At 38.2% G+C, this 25,295-nt stretch overlaps 1 protein-coding gene across 1 annotated transcript in view; it reads left to right on the top strand.

Moving 5' to 3' along the window:
- Nucleotides 1–21,378, top strand: part of TET1 (tet methylcytosine dioxygenase 1) — a 115,240-nt gene extending 93,862 nt beyond the window's left edge. The window contains exons 9-13 of the mRNA XM_089510486.1: nucleotides 1,773–1,862; nucleotides 2,500–2,637; nucleotides 4,352–4,676; nucleotides 7,747–8,939; nucleotides 21,010–21,378. Of these exons, the coding sequence (XP_089366612.1) occupies nucleotides 1,773–1,862; nucleotides 2,500–2,637; nucleotides 4,352–4,676; nucleotides 7,747–8,879 (1,686 nt within the window). The 3' untranslated portion in view covers nucleotides 8,880–8,939; nucleotides 21,010–21,378. The remainder of the gene's footprint in view (nucleotides 1–1,772; nucleotides 1,863–2,499; nucleotides 2,638–4,351; nucleotides 4,677–7,746; nucleotides 8,940–21,009) is intronic.
- Nucleotides 21,379–25,295: the final 3,917 nt, after the last annotated feature.

Genomic DNA, 25,295 nt, shown 5'->3' with positions numbered 1-25,295 from the left:
CCCAGGCTTATCCCATGGCTTTTCAAGAATGTCCTTGTAAAACCATGGGATAAGCCCGGGCTGCATAAGCCCAACCATGGGAGAATGCAGTAAGATCTGTTATTGATAGTTAAATGCATGTGTAACTTGTTGGGGAAAAGACAAGATAAGGCGTGTGCAGTAATCTCCATAATTAACACTCTAGAAAAACCTAATGTTAAAATTATGCATCATCTTGTGAAATACAATTATAGAGAGTATTGTGCATGAAACCCTTGCTAATTAAGACAAGCAAAGAAGTTTGTTAGTGTATGGCAGCCATCATTCTTCATACCTTTTTTGTTTTCATTTTGTAGCCATCCAGCTTATTTGGTGGAGTGACAGTGATTCTTTAGTGGGTGGGTGGCTGGAGAAACAGATAACAAGATTTATGTTTTTCATGAAATGTCATATCACTTATTCTCTTCTTAAATTCCATTTTGAAAATAGTGGAATATATTTCCTTGCCTGAATTCAATTTTTCTGTTTCTAAAGCTATTGTGTCTGGGTGTATCCACCAACTACTATTGGAGGTTCAAATGCTTAGCAAGTAGGAAAAGGGTCAGAAATCCATATTAAAGCAGTTCAGAATGTGCAATTAAGCAAATGTGATGTTCAAAGTGTTATTCATTTTTGTTTGTTTTAGTTTTGTTACTGCTTTTTCCCTCTAAAGAACTTGAGGTCACAGTACATTGACAGGTGACTTGAAGGCACATGCAGACACAAAGCATTTGGACTGTGATTATGAAGTCCCCATCTCATCTTTTCCAGAATCTCACAAGATAGACAATTAACAAGCTCCTTCTATTAGAGTTAGTCTCCCTTTCTCCATCTGCTATATCAGAGTACAGTCAGCCCTCCGTTTTCATGGGGTATCCATTCTGGATCCCCCTGCGAAAATGGAAACTCGCAGATATTCAATCCCCATAGGCTTGAATTGATTGCATGTGAGTGGCTGAAGGTGCCTCTCCATTTTAACCCCCTCTGTTTACTTCTTGCAAGTGAGCAAGGGTCTGAAGTCCGTGAAAATGGAGGGGCAACTGTAGTCAGAATGACCTACACAGGAATTCTTGCTGTTTGCAAGTACTATTGAAATGTTTGTGAAATGGTTAGAACGTTTTTAAACACTATATACAGTCTGCCCTCCTTATCAGCTGACTTGCCATCTATGGATTTAACTATCTGTGGATGGCAAGCCCCTGTTTTGGTCAGTGGTGGCGCGCGCATGTGACTGCACTAGCAGACACATGCATGCCGTGCCACCATTAATTTTAATGGGGCTTGAGCATGTGCAAATTTTGGTATCCGTGGGGGGCAGGGCGGAATGGATCCCTCACAAATACTGAAGTCTGACTGTAAATCTATTATTACTATGCATATAGCACATTGCCAAATACAGTATTCAATACACACAATAAGCATATGCTTTTTATTGCTAATCTTGATGTCCCTTCAAACAGACTTCAGTAGCTGTTTGTCTTGGAAAAGCAGTCTATACATGGAAGACGTACTTGGGATTCTTTGTTACAATATTTTTGTGTGTCAGGTGATTGATTTGTTGACATGCTTCTCCTTTCCTTGACAAATTCACAAAATATGTTGCTGTGTATGGTAGTAAGGTTACATGGAAAGTACATGTAAACTACAGGAAGCTGAGTAAATATGGTAATGAGGCTCTACTAATATTTCTTTCATAATTTTACTAGTCTGCTGACAATATGTAAAGTTACAGCATGATTTCTCTATGTGTCTAGGAAGAAAATCTGGGAAATAATTTGCAAACGTTAGCTACTGATGTGGCTCCACTGTATCAGAAACTTGCCCCTGATGCTTTCCAGAATCAGGTAGGTTTGGTAAAAGCTGCATGATTTAAATATACAATCTTGCTGTGTAATATTTCATTCTGTTTAACTGCTGACAAAAAGATAAAAGCATCACCTGTTTTAACATGGCTGTTGATTCAAATGCTCATACATCAGTAGTTGAAGAGGATTTTCTGCTACTTTCACAGGTATACTGAAAAGTGTAGTTTAAACTGCAGTACTGCACAGACTTAGCTGAGAGTAAGTCCTGTTGAATACAGTGGGGCTTGCTTCTGTGTAGGCATGCATAGTATTGACTTCAGAGCATTAGAGCTCTCTAATTCCTGCTCTTTACATCCCTTATTTGCTAACATTTAGTTCCTCACAAACTGCTTGTGTAGCATACGTATCTGAAATGGATTCTTCATCCCAACTGCTTATCACTGTATGCGAGATGCTTGCAACTCCATAGTCCTTCTAAATGTAGCTTTAATTAGATGTTTAGATGTAAATTCTGATTCTTGCTTTAACAATGATTAGCAGACAGTTTTAACAATAATCCATTTGTTAAATTTGTCTGTGCAGATAGTTACTTCAAATGGTACTTCAAATAAAAGCTGGTGGGATTTGAAGTGATCCAGTCTTCTCTCCAAATAAGTTCTAATTACCTTGTGTTTAGGTGGAAAATGAGCATCTTGGCCCTGACTGTCGGCTTGGGATAAAAAATGGACGACCTTTTTCTGGTGTCACAGCTTGCATTGACTTCTGTGCACATGCCCATAGGGACACACATAACATGCACAATGGAAGCACTGTGGTATGTCTGTTTTATACTTGTGACTTTTTACACTGTAGTTGTGGCTTGTTTATTGCTCATATATTGCTTTCATTTTCCAATTTGTTTGTGTTCTCTACATTTTTGCAATGTTAAGTTGTAATGTTTGACAAACAAGTCACAGTTATACAGTTTAGAGTTGCAGTAGATGTACAATAAATAATTGCATTCTTGGTTTCTTCAAGTTGACTGCTCCTCTAAACAGAGCTGTGGCTCGTGGAACTGCAGTTCCAAGGAGATTTCTGTTCTGTTTGAAGTCATATGAAGGGATACGTCCAGCTGATGTGGTTAAAGCTTATTAATTTTTCTGGGCTGATCATTGTCGAGTCTTCATAATTAAAAACACAAGTACATGTATTCTATATGCTCACATTTGCATGAGTTTGTCCTCCAAAATAGGAATCTATCATTTCCTCTAGTCATCAGTCTTAAGTACATTCACAGGTTTTAGTAAAGTCTGCAAATGTCTTAATAGATTTTGTGTCTTGAATAGTTGTTCATAAATATTTGTCAGTAAGGTAACTGTACTACAGGTTAGTCTATTTTCTTTTCCATTTCTCTGATGCTAAAAGCAGAAATATGCAACACAGCAGTTTTACTGTCAAGGTATACTATGTTGTGGCTGGATGAGAATCTAGTAAAATGGCAGGTGTAGACCATGGTAATAAGCTAAGTAGACCAGGTGATTATGTTAATCAATTAGAAAGGTATAACTGCCTTGTGGGACTGCTGGATTATGGGGAGTATTCTTTGTATACTGGTCTTCATGCTGATGTAATGGTAAGACAATGTTAACATGCTGCTGAGTCAGGATTTTTGACTGTGCTTTAATTCATTGCTGCTGTGTACTGTGCCATTCATATTGTTTTGCTTCAATTTTTTGAGACTTCTGTTAAGTAAAACCTTTGTTAAATGCCTCAAACCTCTGCTGTTGTTTTTTGCCACAACACATACACCCCAACATTTACCTCCATAAGGCTGTACTTTCCTACTTGCTCCAAAACCAGCTGGAATAAACCAAAACTGAAACAGGGTGTGATATGACATTACTTCCAGTCTCGTGAGGCACACTGGTATGGCCCACTGTGTAAGTGCAGGGGAGAATGGCCACACACTGTTGTGGCCTGCTTTTAACATCAGAGAAAAGGAGAAGGTTAGGCCTGATTCTGGTACATTTTAGGAAGTTCTAGGGGTGAAAATTGCCCCACATTTTTGTTAATTAAAAATATTGATGTGAATTGATATGGCCAATTTACTTTCATGCAATTTATCATGCAAGCATGATGATGATAAGATATTTCACTTAGTACAGAATATATTGCCACCAAGGAATGCCATATATTGCAGGCTATATTTCAGAGGAAAGAACTTGCCTAAGAAGACACTATTAAATCCACGGGGTAACCAAAAGTGGATAGGCAACCTGAAGGCACATATGGAAACCTATGACATTTATGGGATATTATAGTTTGGGGAGATGAAAATGAATTTTATGAACAACTGATGAGGGGGGTCTGGAAGTATACACACATACCTAGATAGGTAGATAGGAGAAGAAAATATAGGATGCAGGTACCTCTATAAGATAATATTGTTCTTTCTTATTAATAGCTAAAAAGGCAAATATCAATATGTGAAGCTGCAAAGGCACAGGCAAAGACATATTTGTATCTTTTTTCTTTCTCTTTTGGGCTAGGTTTGTACTTTAACAAAAGAAGATAATCGCACGGTAGGGGTGATACCAAATGATGAACAGCTGCATGTGTTACCTCTTTACAAAATTTCACAAACAGATGAATTTGGCACAAAGGAGGGGCTGGAAGCCAAGATAAAAGCTGGGGCAATAGAGGTGCTTACTGCTTTTCCACGAGAAGTAAGAAGGTTAGCTGAGCCACGCAGACCAACAAAGAAGAAGAAATCAGAAACAAAGAAACAAGCTTCAGCAGAAAAGAAGAATTCTAAACCTGTAAAAGGGAAAAACGGAGTATCTGAAAACAACAGTAAAGCTTCACTGAACTTAGGTAGGTAAAATACACAAATTTTCAAGTGTACCAGATGTTGATAGAAATCTGCTAGCATAAGCATAATGTCAGCTCTTAAAATTTGAAAGCAGTCAAGTTTGTAGAGGCATGGATTGCAATGTATCTGATATATTAAGTGTGATGATGGAAAAAAGGTAAATTTTAAGAGTTAACAGCAGTTGAGCAATACATTTAATAATATAAATGAGTTCTTGCACATATGCACTTGATTACATTAACTATGCAAAATTTTATTATAATGAAAATGCTTTATTAAGAGGGTAGGATTACATACAGCAAATGTTCACATGGTTTTACAACAGCGGTTCCCAATCTTTGTTGGATCGCGACCCCCATTGTGCGTGAAAGTCCCGCTCGGCAACCTCCCTGATTGGTTGGAAGGCCAGGAAGGGGCGGGAATTCCGGCCGCCTACAAACCCCAGTGGCCTTTGCGGCTGGAAGTCCTGCCCCTTCCTGGCCTCCCAACCAATTAGGAAGGCCGCTGGCTGGAAGAAGGGGCGGGACTTCCAGCCACAAAGGCTGCTGGAAGCCCCCCGCCTCCTCATCCTCACCCCTCCGCCTCCTCCTCCATGCCAGCCATGCCTACTTTGACCTGCTGCGGCCGCCATCGGAGGAGGAGGCAGCCCCGTTCCCTTCCCCGTGTGGTTCCGGCGCCAGTGCCGGCACCCACATAAAGAAGAAGCCTCATCCCCATTCCCTTCCCCACATGGTTCCAGTGCCAGTGCCGGCACCCACACAGAGAAGAGAAGAAGGGGAAGGAAGCCATGTCCCCATTCCCTTCCCTGTGTGGTTCCGGTGCCAGCGCCGGCACCCACACAGAGAAGAGAAGAAGGGGGAGGAAGCCTCGCCCCCGTTCCCTTTCCTGCATGGTTCCGGTGCCAGCGCCGGCACCCACACAGAGAAGAGAAGAAGGGGAGGAAGCCTCTTCCTGTTCCCTTCCCTGCGTGGTTCCGGTGCCAGCGCCAGCACCCACACAGAGAAGAGAAGAAGGGGGAGGAAGCCTTGTCCCCGTTCCCTTCCCCGCGTTGTTCTGGTGCCAGCACCGGCACCTGCGTGGAGAAGACAATTAGGAGGAGGAAGCCTTGTCCCCGTTCCCTTTGCAGTGTGGTTCCGGCGCCAACGCCGGCACCCATACAAAGAAGGAGGAGGAGGAAGCCTCATCCCCATTCCCTTCCCTGTGGAGTTCCAGTGCCAGTGCTGGACCCGCTCAAAAAAGAGAAGGAGGAGGAGGAAGCCTCATCCCCGTTCCCTTCCCCGGGGGGTTCCGGCACCAGCGCTGGCACCCGCAGAGGAAAGAGGAGGTAGGGGGGAATCCCAACCTGGCGACCCTCGAGAAAGGGTTGATCGATCCCCATGTTGGGAACCCCTGTTTTACAAGAATAAGGAGCCAACAAGCCTCAAAGACATTCCCCGGACCCCCCCCCCCCCGGAATCCCCCCAATATTTACCAGAATATTCAGTCAAAATCCCTGAAAAGAAATTAATTAAATTTCCTGGATTCCGAGAAATTGGCAATGCTATGCTGTACACACAAATTGTGTGCTCAGGCAGCTCATAACTGACATTTCAAAATTAGAAATTGCATTCACAATTTCAAGCAGGGACTCCTTTCTTGTTGGCCCAAATAATAGCACCTTAGAGACATCTTGTATTCCTCCTTTCTCATTTTCCTCCTACATTAAAACAGTAATTGTGAATTATCTTTGGAATAGGTCCCTCAACATTTCCTAAACATGCATGCCTCTTTTAACTCTGTGTTGACTTTGTCCAAGATTTGGTAACCTGCCATCTGTACTTAATGCAACCTCCTCCTCCTAACATTCCTCTTGCATCTGTTATCTTCAGTTGACACTCTGCTCAGCTCATATTTCTTGCTCACAATTTTGACCATGTTTTTCTTCAGTTTTTGCTTTTCTGTAACGATAGGCGATTGCCTCTTTATGTCTTTGCCTGTGCCTTTGCAGCTTCACATATATCATAATTATTATTTGAGAAATAATCTCAAGGTAGAGGAAGAACTTTTTTTGTTGAAACATATGTCTTAATGGCTATGATTATACTGATTTGTTCCTCCTTTTACATGTCATCTGTTCTCACCTTCATCTTAACTGTCTCCGCTTTTTGTTTATACTGTATGTTCCTGCTTATCCCAATTCTAGCACCAAGACTTGCACATGTGACACATACTGTAAGTCATCTGAACATGGGCACTATCATTTCTGGGTTTCCTAACAGTCGTCCCTCAACATTTGCGGCTTTGACACTCGTGGTTTCGATTATTCACGCCCAGAAAGGAGAAGCTGGGAAGTGTCCTTTCCAGGACGGAGATAATCCCCCACCCTTTTCCAGGACAGGGAACTGCCTGGGAAATAACAGCTCTCTTGTCTTGGGAAGGGTCTTCCTGCCATTCAAAGGCTTCAGAGAACTCCTAGGAGGAAGGGAGGGAGAAAGCTGTGAATGTGGGCTCCCCTGTCCTTCCAGCGCCTCAGAGAGCTTGCTAGAGCTGTTTGAGGCTTCGGAAGGGAGATGGGGGTCTGCTCACCCCCCTTTATTCATGAAGTTTGACTTTCATGGGGGTCTTGTGCCCCTAATCACCGTGAATGTCAGTGGTCAACTGTATATCATATGCCTTGTTTGTCATCCCCATTAAATTATTTTTGGTTACTCTTGTACCTGTTGAGGTTTAAAAATCAGACAAGTGTTACCGAGTTTTATAAATGCTTGGGTTTAAGGTTATGGGTCTATCATGCATTTATTGTTTATTTATATATTAGTTATTTATTATTTATTTTCACTAAACATGCGGAATTGGCTTAAGCCAGAAAAAATCATTTGTTTACATTTAGCATTTGTATACAACCTATAAGATCTTGTTAGAATTTTGAGAATCCTACTTTTCATGAAGGAACACTATTTTTTTTATATCTTTGACAGTTAAGAGGGATATCCTTTTTACAATGTTATGGCAATTTAGAAATAATGCCATTCTTAAGTAGAAATTCAATACTGACAAATAAATTTGAAACATTGTAATGTTTTCCCCCCTTAGGGAACAAAACTAATACATTGCAAGCTGGAACAAAAGTGGAGTCTGGTGATCATCTTTCAGCCATAAAACATACTTCAGACACTACTAAAAATTGCTGTGTATTAAAGCAATATGCTCCTTCCTCACCTTTAAAGCTGGATAGTTTACCCCCTTGTTCTCCATTCACTCACACAGCTGGTGGTATAATGCCATTGACTAACAGTCAACAAGATTTTTCGATTCCCTACGGGTATTTGCAGTGCAGCAGTAACAAACCTCATATGGCACCCAAAGGTAAGAACCTTGATGTGTCCACTAGTGTTCATACTGGAATTTCATTGGATGAGAAGAAGAATGGCCTGCCCCCAGGTCTAAAAGACCTTGCTGTTTCAAAGTCCACACCCAACACAGAGAATCTGCCCCACACACTTGAACAAAAAGTAGTTGACAAGCCAAATTGTGAAATTAAGTTAGAAAACTCTCCTGTCTCACAGTTGGGTAATTCTTGTGAGACATTATTGCTGTTGAATGCTTCAGAAAATATAGTCAGAAATGAAATTAATTCTTCCCAGGAGCATCCAGTGCAGAAAGATGGTTTCATCCAAACCCCAAATTATGATTCTGCAGTTGTGGATACACAGCCAAATACCGAACCCCTAAAATGTATAGATTCTGAAGAAAAAGCGGAGGAAATGTGGTCAGACAGTGAACATAACTTTTTGGATAATGACATTGGTGGCGTAGCTGTAGCACCATCACATGGCTCCATCCTAATTGAATGTGCACGCCGTGAACTACATGCTACAACTCCTATTAAAAAGCCAAATAGGAATCATCCCACACGAATCTCTTTAGTCTTCTACCAACACAAAAACTTGAATGAACCAAAACATGGAATAGCGCTGTGGGAGGCAAAAATGGCTGAGAAGGCAAAAGAGAAAGAAGCAGAAAAATTGACCACTGAAAATATCAAGCTCCAAACAAGTGGCAGAAGCGCCCAGCAGTCCAATGCCTCTAGAGAGATTTTCTGTGAAGACAATGAATTCAACCAAATCCCATCTCGTCGAGCATTAACTGTAACTCATGATAACATCATAACAGTGTCTACTTACGCCCTCACACGGGTTGCAGGGCCGTATAACCATTGGGCATAAGTTTTTATAGCAACTCTACAACTTTTGCCTTGGAGCAGTGTTACACAATAATTCCTAAAGGTGCTGTCAAAGAACAAAGTCTTCTATGGTTTACTCTTTCTTCATCTCAACCATTTTGAAGGCTGAGGTTTAAAAAATAATGATTTTTTTTCTTAAACTGTGACTTTGTATATTTTAACATCTGGTGATTCTGAAGCACATTTTAAGCAAAAAAAGTGTATTGTATAGTTAAATGATTTTGACTAGGTTATTAACCCTAATTGAATTATTCAGTTTATTACCTTTTCAGGATTTATACTTTGGTGCTTTGAATCGTCTGTTTACTACAGATGGGCTTTTTATAACGATTTTAACAGATATCACCTTATTAAGATGTAAAATCAAGTTAGACAGTATTAGCTATACACAGCTCTTGGTGCTTAATTACATGAAACAGTTAATGATAAGCTGGTTTTATTTCTTCATGGTGCCATTGCTCCAACAGCTTCCAGTCAGTGAAGCCCAACTTGAGGTTAAAGAACCAATGATGATTTTATCTGTGTATAGATTTTTCATATATGTATAGTTTGTATGCGAGAGAGAACCACACAGATCCACATACAAACAATATCACTAGTGGTGGTTGGAGGTTGTAAGTTGTAAATAGGTATATTTAAAAGCACTTTCTATTTTTAAAGTTAACTTGAAATAGTATAAGGATAACATTTGTCTAAGGTTTGTGCATTCTCTACCAAGGAGTTTATTTTTTTCTTACTGTGTAGAGTTCCATATTGCTACAACAACAGTTCATATATATTAAAGATACTTGGTTTTTAGGCTTCACCCCTTTTTCTCAGTGAAATTTTTGGGTTTTTTTAAAGAAACAAAAGGCTAATAAATGCAGACAGTTCAATATGTACAAATATAAATTAGGAAGCATTTTGTCCATATCTGTATCGCTATGGTATTTTGTTGCAAGAAATAATTTGCTATTGTTTATTTGAGCAATTAGTACTGTACACCAATCTCTTTCTATGTCTGTCTCTCCATGTGGAGCATTGAAAGCTACATACGGAAACCAAATTTTCCTAGAGCCTCAGGGGTAGAATTGTTATGGCATCTGAAACTGCCTGCCTCTAGAGCTGCCTTATTAATATTCTGGATTTTAAAAGAGAGACTTCCAGTATCAGTTGTTTTTGTGCTCTATTTGAGTTCATTAAAACTTCTAGAGTGTTCATCAACTGTTGTCAATTCAAGAAAGGGTTTATTAGCATGCAGCCCATTCTTATGCATGTTTACTCAAAACAAAGTCCCACTGTGTTCTCTGGAGCTTGTTCCCAAGTAAGTTAACATAGGATTGCAGCCTTATTGTATAATTTTCCCATTTCATGTAAAAAGAGAGACAGTATCATCCAAGTAGCTTTCTAAGGCATTAGTTCCACAAAATGTTGTACATAGAAGGGACTAAAACATGCAGAAAGTCCCATATTTAATCCCAGATATCTCCAGTAAAAAACAAGAAATATCAATAGGCAGAGGTTCATATTGTGTTGTGTCTCTAAATGTGCATCATAACTTGTGAATTATGGTCATATTTTTTTCTTAAATGTTTGATTGATGCATTACTTCCCCAAGAATTGCAGATATGGTCTTTATGAGCTGTTTTGAAGGTACCAGTTCACTCAGACTAGCAAACTGTGGACATTTCATCCTACAAACTAACTTCCAATTTGTAGTTTGTGCCAGAGTTTGCTATGTCCCTCCAGGAGCTGGAAAGATTTCTTTTTGTGACTTAGAACTCTCAGAAATCCCTATGCCAATCTCGCCACTGAGTGCAAACTGAGGGATTTCTATAACTGTAGTTTAAAAAAGGTAAATTTCCAAATTCCATATAAAGGTTGCACAGGTTTTTTGATCAAATGCTTTGGAGGAGAAAAACCGAGCAGGCATAACCATAGCAAACAGAACTGGCTCCAAGATGTTCTGCTTGTCTGTGGTGAAGGATGTGGTGGTACCCTCCCTTTCAGTCTACAGATGGCTGACCAGATAGCTGAACCTTGCTTCAATGCTGGTGGTAGGACAAGATACTCCACTTGAGCTCTGGATAGCAGATTAGTTTAGGAGGCGTAGGGCAAGATGTATGGCACACAGAGTGGTGTCCTCCCACTTTGCTATGACTACCCACTTGCTCTCAGGTGGCCTCTTAATTCTGAATGATTCAGCAACCACAAGCTTTAGCATCAGTCTTAACACGTATCTTAACATCTGAAATCATACACTAGTATGTACATGAATAGCATTTCTCCCTGATGCTGTTGTATAATGAGAAGCTGATAGAAAAATACTTCAAATTTTTAAGTGGACACTGACAGGTCTCATGGAAGGAAGGAGTCTATATTCCTAAACAACAGCATCAGATTTTTAGTTGACTAGATGCCTTCAGTTTTAGCTACCCTAATAATGTGAATGCAGGTGGGGATACTAACAGATTTAAGTGTTTGAGTCCCATGGCCAAGTGAATGATCTGGAAGCATCTGTGGTGCCATATTAGTTAAGTTAAAGAGTTAAAGAGAGATGGGACTGATTAGACCCATTTGAATAAAAGGGCAGTGGGAGACTGATGTAAATTCGAGTGTGAAGGTTATGGGAGAAATATGTATAACAGTCTGCCACAGAAAAAAGCAGATTGTGTAGATCAGACTGTAATTTCAAATATTACATTAACCAATTTACCTTGTCTGGATAGTAGCCTTCTAAACATCAGGGAACGATAAACAGACCCTGTCAGAAATACTGTAGTGTTCTACTTTTCTCCTCTTCTTTTTCTTGGTGAACAAACCAAACATAGACCCAGTACCAATGTTGATAAGAATTATGCATTTCAATATGCAGGAGATACTGGATTCATGGTCACTGCACTCTGAATTAACATCATTTATACGAACATTAGTTGTCATCTATAAGGTAAAAGCTCCCTGTGGTAAATTCCACAGCTGTAAACAAGACACTGTCATTTTACTCATAACATACTTGATAATATATTGTAGTGGTGCTGTAATTAATAATGTCTAGATCTGCTCTTTTGCAAAACCTAGACAAGGTGCTTTTATTTTACTTTCTTTTTTGAAGATGTCCAACACAGTCGTGTGTTGAACCTGAAAATGCTTTGGTTGGAGAGGGAGTGGAAATATGTGAATTCTTTAGTTTACTCAGAGGGGTCAATTGATTTTTGTTGTGTAGAAATGCCAATGGTGAATTTGTCTTGACTGGAGCTTCTTTGCCTCCAATCCAGGGATTTGGGAGAACTCCACAAGAGGCTGCATTCCTGTATGTAGAGTTTCATGCTCTTTCTTGACTAAACACCACTGAGCCCTTGAACAGTAGAGATAACATGTTGAGCAAAGCAAAGAGTAAGGATGAGATCTGGATCAGAGCTTGGAAGAGTTGGCTTACAGTTCCCAGAATTCCCCAGCCAACATGACTAGTGGATATACAGGGTGGTTCAAAAAGAATGGTGCAAAACCGAATCACTCAGTATTAGTGTGTGTTTGTGGGAATCCAGGAGTCATAGTCCCCCAGAGTAACTTTTCCAAGCTTTGTCATGGATAAGGAATGGATGAGAATCTAATTTCAGTTCAATTTTTTACAAGAGTTTACAATAACTCACATTTCCTGAGATGAGATGAACTTGTTTTTTTTTTTTTAATTAAAAAAAAAAAACAACTTGGGAGGAACAAAAATAGAAAGATTTGCTTATTTAGGTCAAGACCATAGGCTCTTAAAAGTCTAGGTTTGAATCCATATGTATTCAATCATGTTCAGACTAGATTAGGATTACCAGTTCTTTTTTCTTTTAGAGGCTTCATTTTCAGTCCCTGTAGGGTAGACAGGCACAATATTGTCCTTACCTTGCTAGGAATAACCGTACCTTTTGAATTTGGCTGTTGCAAATGAGAGGTGATTTCATTATAATTGATTTTTGAAGAATTTACTGAAATCCACACATTTTTCATAACCTTGATGTTAAAAAAATTGAATGCACAAGAAAGTGAAACTGCCAGATTTCCCCATCTGTAGTCTGAACAGTTAGAGACAATTGGCCCTGTGCCTTTCAGGAGCTAATATATGTATGTAACCTGGTGCTATATTCATGACTGGTGCTATATATCCAACCCATTAAGTAGACCTTCACCCCCCCCCCCCAATCAAACAGCTGAATAAGCAAAAAACAGTTTTTGTTTGCCTACCTATCTCACTGTATGTTAATCTTTAAGTATCATTGAAATCAATGGTATGTAACCAGATTTCTATGGGGAGTAATCCTGTTTACTTTGATTTGTGTTTCTGAGTGTGATCCTACAGACTCTTGAGGGATCTTATGTCATCAAAACTTAGAATTATGGGTGAAAATATTTTATTACACTCGCTTACCTGTCAGTCACAATCCAATACCATTGAGACCGTTTCTACAGTCTTTATCAAACAGCTGATTAAATCAATCAGTTATAACATCGTAATAAAACATATGGGAGGAAGATGTCAACATGTTCTACTTAAAAAAAACACCTACCCACATGCTGCATTTTCCATAGTTCAAAAATTTCAGTTAGCTCAAATAGAGGAGTTTGTAGGGATTGTAAATAAACTAGAGGTCAATATTACACCATCATTTTGTACCAGCAGTTTTCTGCTTCTTGAGTATCTATATACAGTAAATTGTTATGGTATTTTTGTGTGCCTTAGACTTCCATTTTAAAATCTGTATATATTTTGTGAGCCTGAAAGTTAAAAAATAACAGCTGTCTATACAGTAAGTTGGACTTCAAATTCCTTCAGTTACTCATATGCGGAAAGGTTTTTTTATAGATGCTGATTCACTCTTTATGATAATTGTTCTGTAGAAAGAGGACTTCAAAGAAAAGATCAGCAGAGAAATTATCATACCTGCATAATTTTATTTAGTGCAAGAGTGAATTTTCCCCAGCAACAGGTTTTTAATATCTGTGTAATGGGAGTATTTCTTGTTCCATTGTAAATTTCAGTTGTATCTCTTAAGCATATTTTCCTCTGATTGAAATCATTGGAGCTTACTTTTCAGTAGGCATGTACAGGGATTCTGTTAACATGTTTGAGGAGCACACCTTTGTAACAAACACAGCAGTTGTGAACTGAATTTATTCTGATTTTCTCTATAAATACTGGCCCCCTATGAGTTTTATATGAATTTTAAATCTTGAAACCAATTACAGTAATTAAGCATCACCAAATGCTGAAGGATCAGAAGAGGCATATCTAATTATATTGGCTTATATCCAATTGCTAGTCACTACAGAAGTAGACCCCCCTTGATTCAGTGGAAGGTACATAAATGTTGACTTACCATTCTGCATTTGATTCAGTGAGTCTAAATGGGAATACCAATTAGATTTAGGCCAGTATCTTTAAACAGTTTTTTGTCTGCTACAGAATTTTCACAGAGCTTCTATAAGAAAAAATGTATTCTGTTTTAAAAAGAAAGCAAGTTTTAAAATGACAATGCTAAATGGGAGATGTATTGGCAGCCTGATCCATTATTTGCAAGTCCAACTGATTGTAGATGGTTCCGTTAATTTCCTTGAGGTATGTTTCCACATAACAAGTTTAAGGGGATTATATTATCATTTTTAGCAGCATATAAAATTTAATTACAGTCTTTAACCAAAACATTTAAAATATGCTATTGAAATTATGAGAAATGTTTCTGTTCCAATTTCTCTTGTATGTTTTAATTACTTTACAATTAATGTGTAAAATGGCATTGCTGCCTAATAAGCAATGCAGCAAATTGTGCTTTAAATTATCTGATGTAACTGCCGTTTGGAAAGCAAATATGATCTAACAAGCATACATGAATACTGAGAATTGGCAACTACTTACTGTATATACAATTGTGTGCTATTTATTGTAATTTCACAATATGTATACTTTTTACATAGAAATCAGTGTAATTTGTGAATGAGCTTACAGCTACAGAGGCTAGTAATGCTACTGTTGTCTTGTAATAATGACTCTGGGTTGTGACAAGCAGCAAAATCCTCCAACTGCTGCAGCAACACAAATTCCTTTCAAAGCAGTTTGGTCTAAAATGTCCTATTGCTTTCAGTGGTATCTTTCTAGTCTGTCTGGTTCAGGAGTTAGTGGTTAAAATGATAGGAATGCACATAACCTAAAAGAAATTGTTAATCCCAAATACAGTAGATCCATTGAATTAATGGAATCTATGTAAGTGCTGACTTACCATTCAGCAATTGATTCCAGTAGGTCAACTCCAGCTAGAGTTGGATTTAGGGTTACACACACACACACACACACACACACACGTTATTTTTCTTAATCTGCCATAACAAATACTCATTGATGCTTTCAGATCTGCTTCTGGCATATTATTCATTTTGGTCTTCTAAGAGAGGGCATCTTGTTAGTGTCCACATTCCTAGTTCAGCTGACAGAGTTCTGTGAAATGTAAGTGGACTGTAGGCATTTTGTTTTCATTTGGATAAGTGCGGGTGTGCATGAAGTCTCTGTGTTGTATCCTTCACTAGTTCAGACTGGCAAGTTCCAGTTGTACTTCATTATGTTTTTCAAAACACCACAGTTTTATATAGTCATGATGTGCTATTAACTTTCCATTTGGACATTATCTGTGCAACATCCAGTAATGAAAGAAAAGGTACTTTCTAGGACCAGCTTTCTTAAAATGACAAAATTCACCTGAATGTTATGAAAAATTCCTGGAATGTTGAGAGTCAACCTTAGATTTTCCCCCTCTTTCTAACCCCTGCCCCAGGAACAACTCATCAGGGTCTTATATATTATCTCATATCCTGCAGGAGCATTATAAAGTTATACATTAATATTCAGGCAACTCATAGCAGTTTTAACTAACTATAGATACTACATGTTATCTATTCTGTGAATTAGGGTGATTTCCTTGACCCCAGTTAGGAAAAGTTAATTATGCTTAAATCCCATTGAAATTAATAGGTCTTAATCATGATATTGGTTTCATTGGGACTAAAACATAATTAGTACTGTTTGCAGTGGGGCCAATATTTTAATGTTTGTTTATCTGCATGGCTTCCAATGTTTGAATATTCCAGCATTTCTTTTTCCCCATTGTGTAGACTAGATAGATAATTCTTATGTCTTAGCATAACATTGTATTGTTAGAGACCATTATACTTTTAGTTTATAATTAAACTGAATAATTTCTTTAAATATTGCCAGTCATTTACTTGGCATATTGATATGGTCCTGGTTAACTAGCACAGGGATAGTTAATACTTTATTTGAATCCATATTCAAAACACAGGGTGAAATCCAGTTTGTACTTTCTATGTATGCACACACACACATGTACACACATCGTGCCCTGAATGCTGCTCTGGAAGGCTTCATTAGCAGGAGGGGCTGGTTAGATAAAATCCACAGAATCCAATGCTACCATCAGTGAGTGTGGTACTATATTTAAAAAAACCTATTCATTGTGTCCAATAACAATTGCCCTCCTCTAGTTAGGGTTTACTATTAGATCATTCTTTTTTTCCTCTAAATGTGGCTTAGAAATGCTTTTGTAAACTACAGCCTCAGAAATCTCTTAACCAGCATGGCCAGTGGTCATGTACCGGTACATCAAAAGTGTAGCCAGTGGTCAAGTTGGCTAGTTATTTGGCAAGTCATAGTTTCAAAAAATAGCTTTGATCTCTATTCTTCTTCCAGTAATTATGACATACAGCTTAAGAGACATCTGTTGTAAAATGGTCACAGTGTTATACTTCCTACATGGGGATTTTTTAAAAACATATGTACATCTAAGGTCTCCCATAATTTAGGCAGAATCCTGAGTGCAAGGAGCTTGAGAGGTAAACACTGAACGAGTAAGGCAAAATGAATAAAAGTTATAAAAGGGAAACAATGGCCTGTTACAGACAGCCAAAATAAAGCTGCTTCGAGTCACAGTGGAGGTATGGTGTTTCAATGATGCATGCGTCCTAAGAGTCCAGAAGTCGCACCAAAGCCACACTCTAGCCCTAAGGACTGGAGCGTGGCTTTGGTGTGGCTTCTGGACTCTTAGGATGCATGCATGATTGAAACACCATACCTCCACTGTGACTCGAAGCAGCTTTATTTTGGCTGTCTGTAACAGGCCAATATGAGGGCAACTTCCCACATTATAGAATTAATGGATAGTAAAATATATCATGGCCCTGCTTTTATCTAATGAATCAGATACATAATTTTGTATTTAGCCACATGTAAATCAGGGAGTTCGAGTTTGTTGTACTCCCTCACATAATTTTAAAATAAACCTTATAAAAAACAAAACAAAAAAACATTGCTTTCTCATAATTTTTTATAATGCAGCTAATATTGTATAGTGGTTAGATGGTGCTATAACTAAAAAAATGACTCTTGGGAAGTTCTTTCACAAAATCAGGCAGTTGTGGAACATGTATAGCAGGCAGTTGTCTGCCACATCCATTGAAAAAAGTGGAATGTTGGCTAGCAATAAGCAATACTACACAGTTTTCACTCTAAAGATCTGGGGTGGGAATAATGAGGCCTCCAGATGTTGAACAGCAACTTGCAACAGCCTTAGCCAACATAACCAACTTTAACAGATGGTGAGCAACATCTGGAGGGCCACACAATTCCTCCCTTTGCTCTGTATTTTTCTAAAAGTTTAGATGGAGCTGTAGGATTGGCACATATCTATCTTAACCCTTTTTTAAGAGTAAGCAATCAAGTGCTGCCAGTGTATTTAATTTACATGATTCAATACATACAAAAACGGTGCTGTTGTAAATGTAGTCTTGGTTTTATGATTATCTGAAATAGTGTTGCTGCATGAAAAAAGTGGTGTCAAATGTAATGAACAACATTTTATTACAACTTCTTAGTTGTTGAAAACTGAGGCAGATTTTCACCAGTCCTTTATATCCATCTTGCAGGGTAAACAGGCACTATAGTAGAAATGTGTAGCATTCCTACTTAATAACATGAGATACGAGTTAATAAGTTATGTTCAGTGTGAAGATTTGCACCTTCAGTGCTGGAGGGAAGTACAGAAAGCCTTATTATAAAAGGAAACCAAAAAAGTCAATTGTGCAATCAATAAAGGATTATTTTTCTTATGTTCCTCCACTTTTTTTTAACCATATACAGGCCAGTAAGATCGTACCATTATATTTGTCTTTAGCTTTGGAAATTAGAAATCAAAATCAAAATTTAGCTCAGGTGGATATAGTTTTGGAGTTTGTAGACATATCCTACCCTACTTTGCCGACAGAAGGAATGTGGTTACTGATTTGTATCATGCGATGGTTATCCAAGCCATGATATTGATAGAATGTGGTAGACTGTGGATAATTTCTGCATCTGGGCAATGTTTAATCTAACATGTTTTACAAATAATGGTTTTTATGATCTGTGCTCTTTGATCTTTTGAGATAGGATAGAATTTTGATCCAGTTCCACTCCCTATTACAGTAAATGGAAATATATTTGTAGTAACTCTTTCATACTAATTAGAGTGATTGCTCTTGAGCCTAATAGTTGTAGTGGGTGGTGTATGTTCACAGATCTCTGTAGGACTGACATGTGAATGTAGTGGTGCTAGGCAGCAAAAGAATGATTGACCCAAGCCTGTAGTTCTGATAAATAAACTTTGCAGTTGAAAAGTTACTCTAGAACTTTAGGGATGGCATATATATGACCCTCCAGGAGTTCTTGAACAGCAGGCTCTGTGAGCTCGCACTACTGGCTATGATGGCTAGGGCTGATGAGATTTCCAGTTCACCCGTTTGTGGACAACCATGCATTTCTCATTCCTGGTGTACATATTCAAAAATTGGGGAGAGTTAATTTTTTGAACAAAGCTACTTTACATACTAGTTCAGTGGTTGGATTCTGAGAAGTCACTGTCTACAGAATTGCCTATGAACAAACTGGATACAACAATCATTCACTTAACAGAATAGCCATTCACACAACTATTTCTATATGCAGTCACATACATTATGAATTGTAGTTGTGAAACTGATCAACTCTTCCTGTTGTCAATAGAAGTTTCACCTTAGCAAATATTACATTGCTAAAAATAAACTAGAATTAAAAATTGTAGTGATGTAGTACAACCTTGTTTAGTTAAGCTTGGGGGGCACCTCAAATTTAGGGTAATCTGAGCTCTTTTTAAAAAGGAAGGTTAGATTACACTGGTACAGTGTAATTTACAGAAACACGCATCAGGCAATTCAGATAATCGGATTCCTGCTATATATAATGTGCATATTTAATACATGCTTAACTCATGGCAGGAGTTGTCCTTGCTTTTGTGAATGCCATTTTGTAGTTCTAGCAAGCCTGGCAGCTTTGAGGTTCTGTGTATTGTGTCCTTCACTGCTGAATTTAGCTATTCCCCAAGATTTCAAAGCCAGATACATTAGAAATGCTTTGTAAAATATAACAAATCTAGTATTCACAGTAGTTACAGAAGATTTTGATATTAGATGTTTTAAGACCTTATAGTTCCAGGTTTTTAAGAACCATTTGTTTTTCATCTTCAGTTTGAGAAGTAGAATATTATTCTACATGTGTGTGAGGTGTGAACTAAACTAATGATGTGCCTAGAAGTGTTGGGGAAGAACTGCAGTTCAGTGCATCAAGAAATTTACTGGATAATGGCCATGGTGATCAGAAAACAAGGGAGCGACCTAGCAAGAGTTATGACTTACAACCAATCCTAGGAATGTTAATGAATTTTACAGGAGTTATTCACAAGTAGGGTGTCTTGGGATGCAGCTATGCAGTCTGGTCAGAGCATGTTTACTCAGAAGTAAATACTACTTGGTTTAGTGGGGCTTATGTAACTTTAAATAGAATCACAATCTTGGCATCATCAAAAAAGGTGGGGCATCTAATTAGGATTAAACCACGTTGTGTTTGGTGTGGCTTTTCCCCAGGTATTTGTCTGTATATACTAACAAGAGTTTTGCCCTCAGAAGTAAGGGGTCACCTTTTTATTTTTATTTGTTCATCCCAGTTTTCTGAAGTATAGTCTTAGGAGTTTATCACACGGGAGGAATTTCTCTTAATTTTGAATGAAAAGAAAGTGGGGCCAGAACGCATTCACATGAAATCGCTAGTTCAGCGAATTTACATGAATTCGAATTGCATTCAAACTGACTTCCCGTTGCCCAAAAATAGCTTGCCATTGCCCGAAATTGCATGTGGTAGTCTTATCACACAATAACGTGAAATCCCATGATTGCGTTCGGACTGACTACCCATTGCCAGAAATTGTGTGTGGTAGTCTATCACGCAATAATGTTAAACCTCATGATTGCGTTCAGATTGCCATTGGATTATACTTCCAATTTCTCTTGTCTGATAAACTCCTTAGGTTCAACCTGAACCCATCACTGCACCGAATAGATTAACGTTCAAGTGCATGCTACCTCCACCTCCAGTAACATCTTCAGGCTGCAACTCCATAACTTCTATGCCTGCCAGCCTTTTCTGCCCTTCTTCTCACTTCCTTTGCTTGTAATCTAGGGAAACAGCAAAGTTTACAGCTACTTTGTGACATTTTAGTTGGTGTCATAAAAGTATTGCTCTAATGTGGATTTTAAAGCCTTAAGCATTTTTGTTTGTAAGTATTTAGGAGGAATGTGATTTCATTATGCTCACTGAACCCAAGAAAAACTTTCTTCTGAGTAAAAATGCATAGGGTCATTCTGCATGTCCCTCCAATTTCACTTGGATGTACCTTTGACTAACCTTCACTGGATTATGTCCAAAAGGTGATGCTATCCCAACATGTTCCGTAAATTCAGTTTCTGTAGCTTAAAAAAAAGACAATAGGAAAATACGTTATGCTAAAGCAGGAGAAACTTGAGCTCTGTTGTTGACTAATAGTCCCAGTACTCTTTCTTTGTGTGGTGTGTGTGTTTTGTTTTGTTTTTTAAAAATCTGGGGTGCATACAATATTTATTTTTCAACATGTAACTTCGATTTTGGTGGGGTTTTCCTATTAATCTACTGTATTTAGAGGATTCGATGGTGGAAACATTAAAAGACAAATATATTTTTTACCATTTACCATTATTTTCAGTTACTAATCAATGAGCGGAAAGCACTTCACTATTTCACAATACTTACAGGAAAAATTTAAAGCTACTTCATTTGAAATTCTCTGCAGACAAGGGAACGCTTACCAGCAGTACTTGAAGACTTGTGAGTTTTGACTGCATGTTACTTGAAAGATCTTACTAAGCTACTCTTTTTGGTGCACAGCAGTTGTTGTACATGATTTCTTGTTTATGTAGCAAGATGCGTTGAAATTGTATTGAAACATACATGTAAAGATTGTTGTTGTGAAGATGGTCTGTTCTGTTTTTTTTCCCCTTGTATGTGTCATATCTGTTTAAACCTTAAATGTTCCTTTAAAAAAAAAAGTCCTAAAAAGGCAAGATAAATTTACTGTCATTGAAAATATATTTTAAGTTTTTGTCATGATTTTTTTCCAAAAAAAATTATTACAAAGTGTATCATTCCTGATAACACAGAACATTGTGGATGGTTTCAAATAAATTTTATACTTCTATTTTGCACTCGGTTGTTTTAATTTTTCTTTCGTATTTCTCTTCTCAAAATAACTTTATTTTTCTAGAGCACATTTTGACACCCCCATTTAAAAAACAACACTTTAAAGTGCTAAAATGACCTGCAATTAATAAAAAATGCTGAGAAGTGTAAAAATGTTACTCAGAAAACAATATTGGCATTTAAAAATTAAAATAAATTCTAAAATCATTGTTGAGTGGCAGCCCTATTTTTAATGCATTGTTTCCAACCTCTGTGTTCCCATGCCTAGTATGCTATCCATAATAGTGTGAAACTTTGTCGTGACATTTCCCAGTACCCAAACTGAGGGTGCTTTAAGCTTTCCTATCCCATCAAGAGAGCACAGACTCCTTGTATGCGTTCTACTTCTAAACAGGGCTAGCCAAAGACCCCTACAAACAGCAGATCCCATGTGATCTTGGAAACTGAGCAGAGTTGCCTCTGGTTAGTGCTTGTATGGGAGACCCGCAATGAATACCAGGTGCTGTAGGGTATATTTCATAGGAAGGAACTGGCAAAAGCACCTTTTTAAAAAATATTTTTATTAATATTTTTAAATTTTACAATACAAATTATTACGCTTTCTTCATACAAATATATGCTTTAACACTTTATTTACTTTATATGAAATATCACCTCAGTGCACCCCTTCCCCGGAGCCATTCCCATCCATATACTCCAACAAAATTTTAATTCATCTCGCGAAAGTAATTTTCCATCTTCTTTTCTTAAATCAAAATCATTTCTTTTCCATAATCCTTTCTTCACTTTCAATTTACATGTTAGTTTATCATTAATCACTATTTGCCAGACTTCTTTATACCAATCATCCAGTTCCACATTTATTTTCGATTTCCAGCTTCTTGCTATAATTAATCTCACTGCTGTAAGCAAATTTGTTACAAGATTTCTTTCTTCTTTTTTCCATTGATAACAATACTATATTTGGTTTTCTATATATTCTTATATCCATAATATTTTCTAATTTACTGTTTCCCAATTTTTTTACATATTTACATTGCCACCACATATGTATATATGATCCCACTTCATTACATCCTCTCCAGCAATATTTTGAATTCTATTGATTTTCACAAAATTTACATCCTAATTCTTCTTCCCATGTCTCTTTCCAAATATTTTGGTTTATTTCTTTTCTTTTATTCTCCATTAATATTTTATACATGTTGCTAGTTATTCCTTTCATGCTTTCATTTTCCTCTAGTTCTTTTCCTTTCTGAATTATTAAATCAAGATTCACCTCTGACTATTCCTTGCCTAAGAAAAATCCTATTAAAAAATTCATGGGGTTGCCATAAGTTGACAGGTGATTTGAAGGCATGCGCACGCACTTTGTTACCTAAAGAAATCAATCTTTCATTGATAGAAGCAGTGTAATCCACTAGAAGTACACTATTGGATCCTGGCATAGGGGCTGATTTAGTTTTTAAAACCAAAAACATAGAGCATCAGAATATTATAAACCCAAAGTACATCCGAAGTGGAGGAGACATTTCCAACCATATTACCGCACTTGCCTTCTTATAGTGCTGCTATTCCACTTTTACTGCCCTGGCTGCCTACTGTTTCATTCTGGGGTTTGTAGTTCAGTGAGGCCTAAGAGCTCTCCAGCTGAGAATTCTAAATGTCCCTCCTTAAACTGCAAATCCCAGAATGCAACAGGAGGCAGCCAGAGCAGTTAAAGTGGAGCAGCAGCACTATTAAAAGATAGTGTGGTCATCTAGCAAGATCCCTCTGTCCTCAATTGCCCTGTTCAGGAACTGTAGAATCAGTCCCGTGACCTCCGTAGTGGAGTCTATCCATCTGGTGTGTAGTCTTACTCTACTCTCTTTCTACTGCCCTCCACCTTTCCTAGTGTTATTGTCTTTTCTAATGATTCATTTTTCTTCATGATGTGGCCAAAGCACAATAGCCTCAATTTAGTCATCTTGGCTTCCAGAGAGAGTTCTGGCTTCATCTGTTCTAGAACCCATTTATTCGTCTTCTTGGCCATGCATGGTATTTATCCTCAGCACTCTTCTCCAGCACCACGTCCCAAATGAGTGATTTTCCCCCTGCCCACTTTCTTTATTGCCCAGCTCTCACATCCACACAGAGCGATGGAGAATACAGTGACTTGGACGATCCTCGCTTTAGTGTTCAGAGTTATATCTTTGCACTTTACCATCTTGTCCAGTTCATTCATAGCCGTCCTTCCCATTATTCCTAGTCCTTTTCTGATTTCTTGACTGCAGTTTCCATTATGAACAATTCTTGATCCAAGCTATGGGAACTCTTTTTCAATATTTTCTCATCATCTAAGACAAATTCCTATAGCTTTTCTGTATTTTTTTTTAATGTTCAGCATCAGGCCTACCTTGGCGCTTTCCTCCTTAACCTTCTTCAGTAATTTCCTGGTCCTTGTAGTTTTCTATCAGTAGTATTGCGTTGTTTGCATACTCATTGACAGAGATGGATCAGAGCGCTTGCCCAAGCATTTCCCACCTTTGCTGTTACCATTTTACTTGCTACAGATATGATGCTTGTGCAATACCTACATACACTGTATACTAGCTTATACGCAGGATATTCGGTCATGGGTTATCTTATCAATTTTCCTTTTAATGTGACATTTTAAAGTCACTGTAAATGAAACAAGGTGATTCTAGTACAGTCAGCCCTCTTTACCCACAGATTTTTTTATCCACAGAGGATTCAAACATCCATGGCTTGAAAATATTCCAAAACAAGTATAAATTTCAAATATCAAACCTTGATTTTCCATTTTATATAAGGGACACCATTTTATCATGTCAATGTTTTTACTGGGACTTGAGCATCCACAGATTTCGTTATCCATGGAGGGTCCTGGAACCAAACCCAAGCAGATAACAAGGGCCCACTGTATCTGTGGATCAAGAGAAAAAGTGTTGTAATACAAATTCAAGTTGAGGATGCTGTGAAATTGCTTAAAAGACCAAAACATTAAACATGCAACAAATACTAAACCTAGAGCTAACAGTTACTGAATATTGAAGGAATAGGTTGCTTTTGAGGGTGCAGCTGAAATACCCTAAAGGCACCAGATTGCATCTGATACTATAAGCTAAGCAGGGTCAGCCCTGGTTAGTACTTGGGTAGAAGACCGCCAAGGAATGCCAGGTGCTGTGGGTTACCTTTAAGAGGAAGGAAAGGGCAAATCCACCTCTGTGGGTTCCTTTGAGAAAACCCTTTGAAACTCATGGGGTCGCCATGAATGGCGGCTGCACCAGCATTGAGGAAATAATGCAGTCTTAACACCTCACAATACCCTTGGCACAGGCTGCTGCCACACTACAGAATCAGTGCCATTTGACACCCCTTTAACTGCCATGGAATCCTGGGATTTGTAGTTTGTTATGGCACTAGAGCTCCCTCAACAGAGAAGTCTGAACAGCTATTAAAAAAACTACAATTCCCAGAATCCCGCTGGGATTTGTAGTTTGCTGTGGCACCAGAGCTCTCTGACCAAGAAGTCTGAACTGCTATTGAAAACTACCATTCCCAGAATTCCACAGCACCGGAGTAACCTTGGCACAGGCTGCTGCCACACTGCAGAATCAGTGCTGTTTGACACCCCTTTAACTGCCATGGAATCCTGGGATTTGTAGTTTCTTGTTGCACCAGAGCGCTCTCGACAGAGAAGTGTGAACGGCTATTTTAAAAACTACAATTCCCAGAATGCCATAACAATGAGCCCTGGCAGTTTAAAGTGGTATCAAACTGCCTTAATTC

This window comes from Sceloporus occidentalis, unplaced genomic scaffold, assembly GCF_023333645.1.
Source record: "Sceloporus occidentalis isolate IW3139 unplaced genomic scaffold, rSceOcc1.0.p SCAF_2, whole genome shotgun sequence".
Taxonomy (NCBI): Eukaryota; Metazoa; Chordata; class Lepidosauria; order Squamata; family Phrynosomatidae; genus Sceloporus; species Sceloporus occidentalis.
The sequence above is the reverse complement of the archived record's forward strand: the minus strand, read 5'-3'. Positions and strand labels throughout refer to the sequence as shown.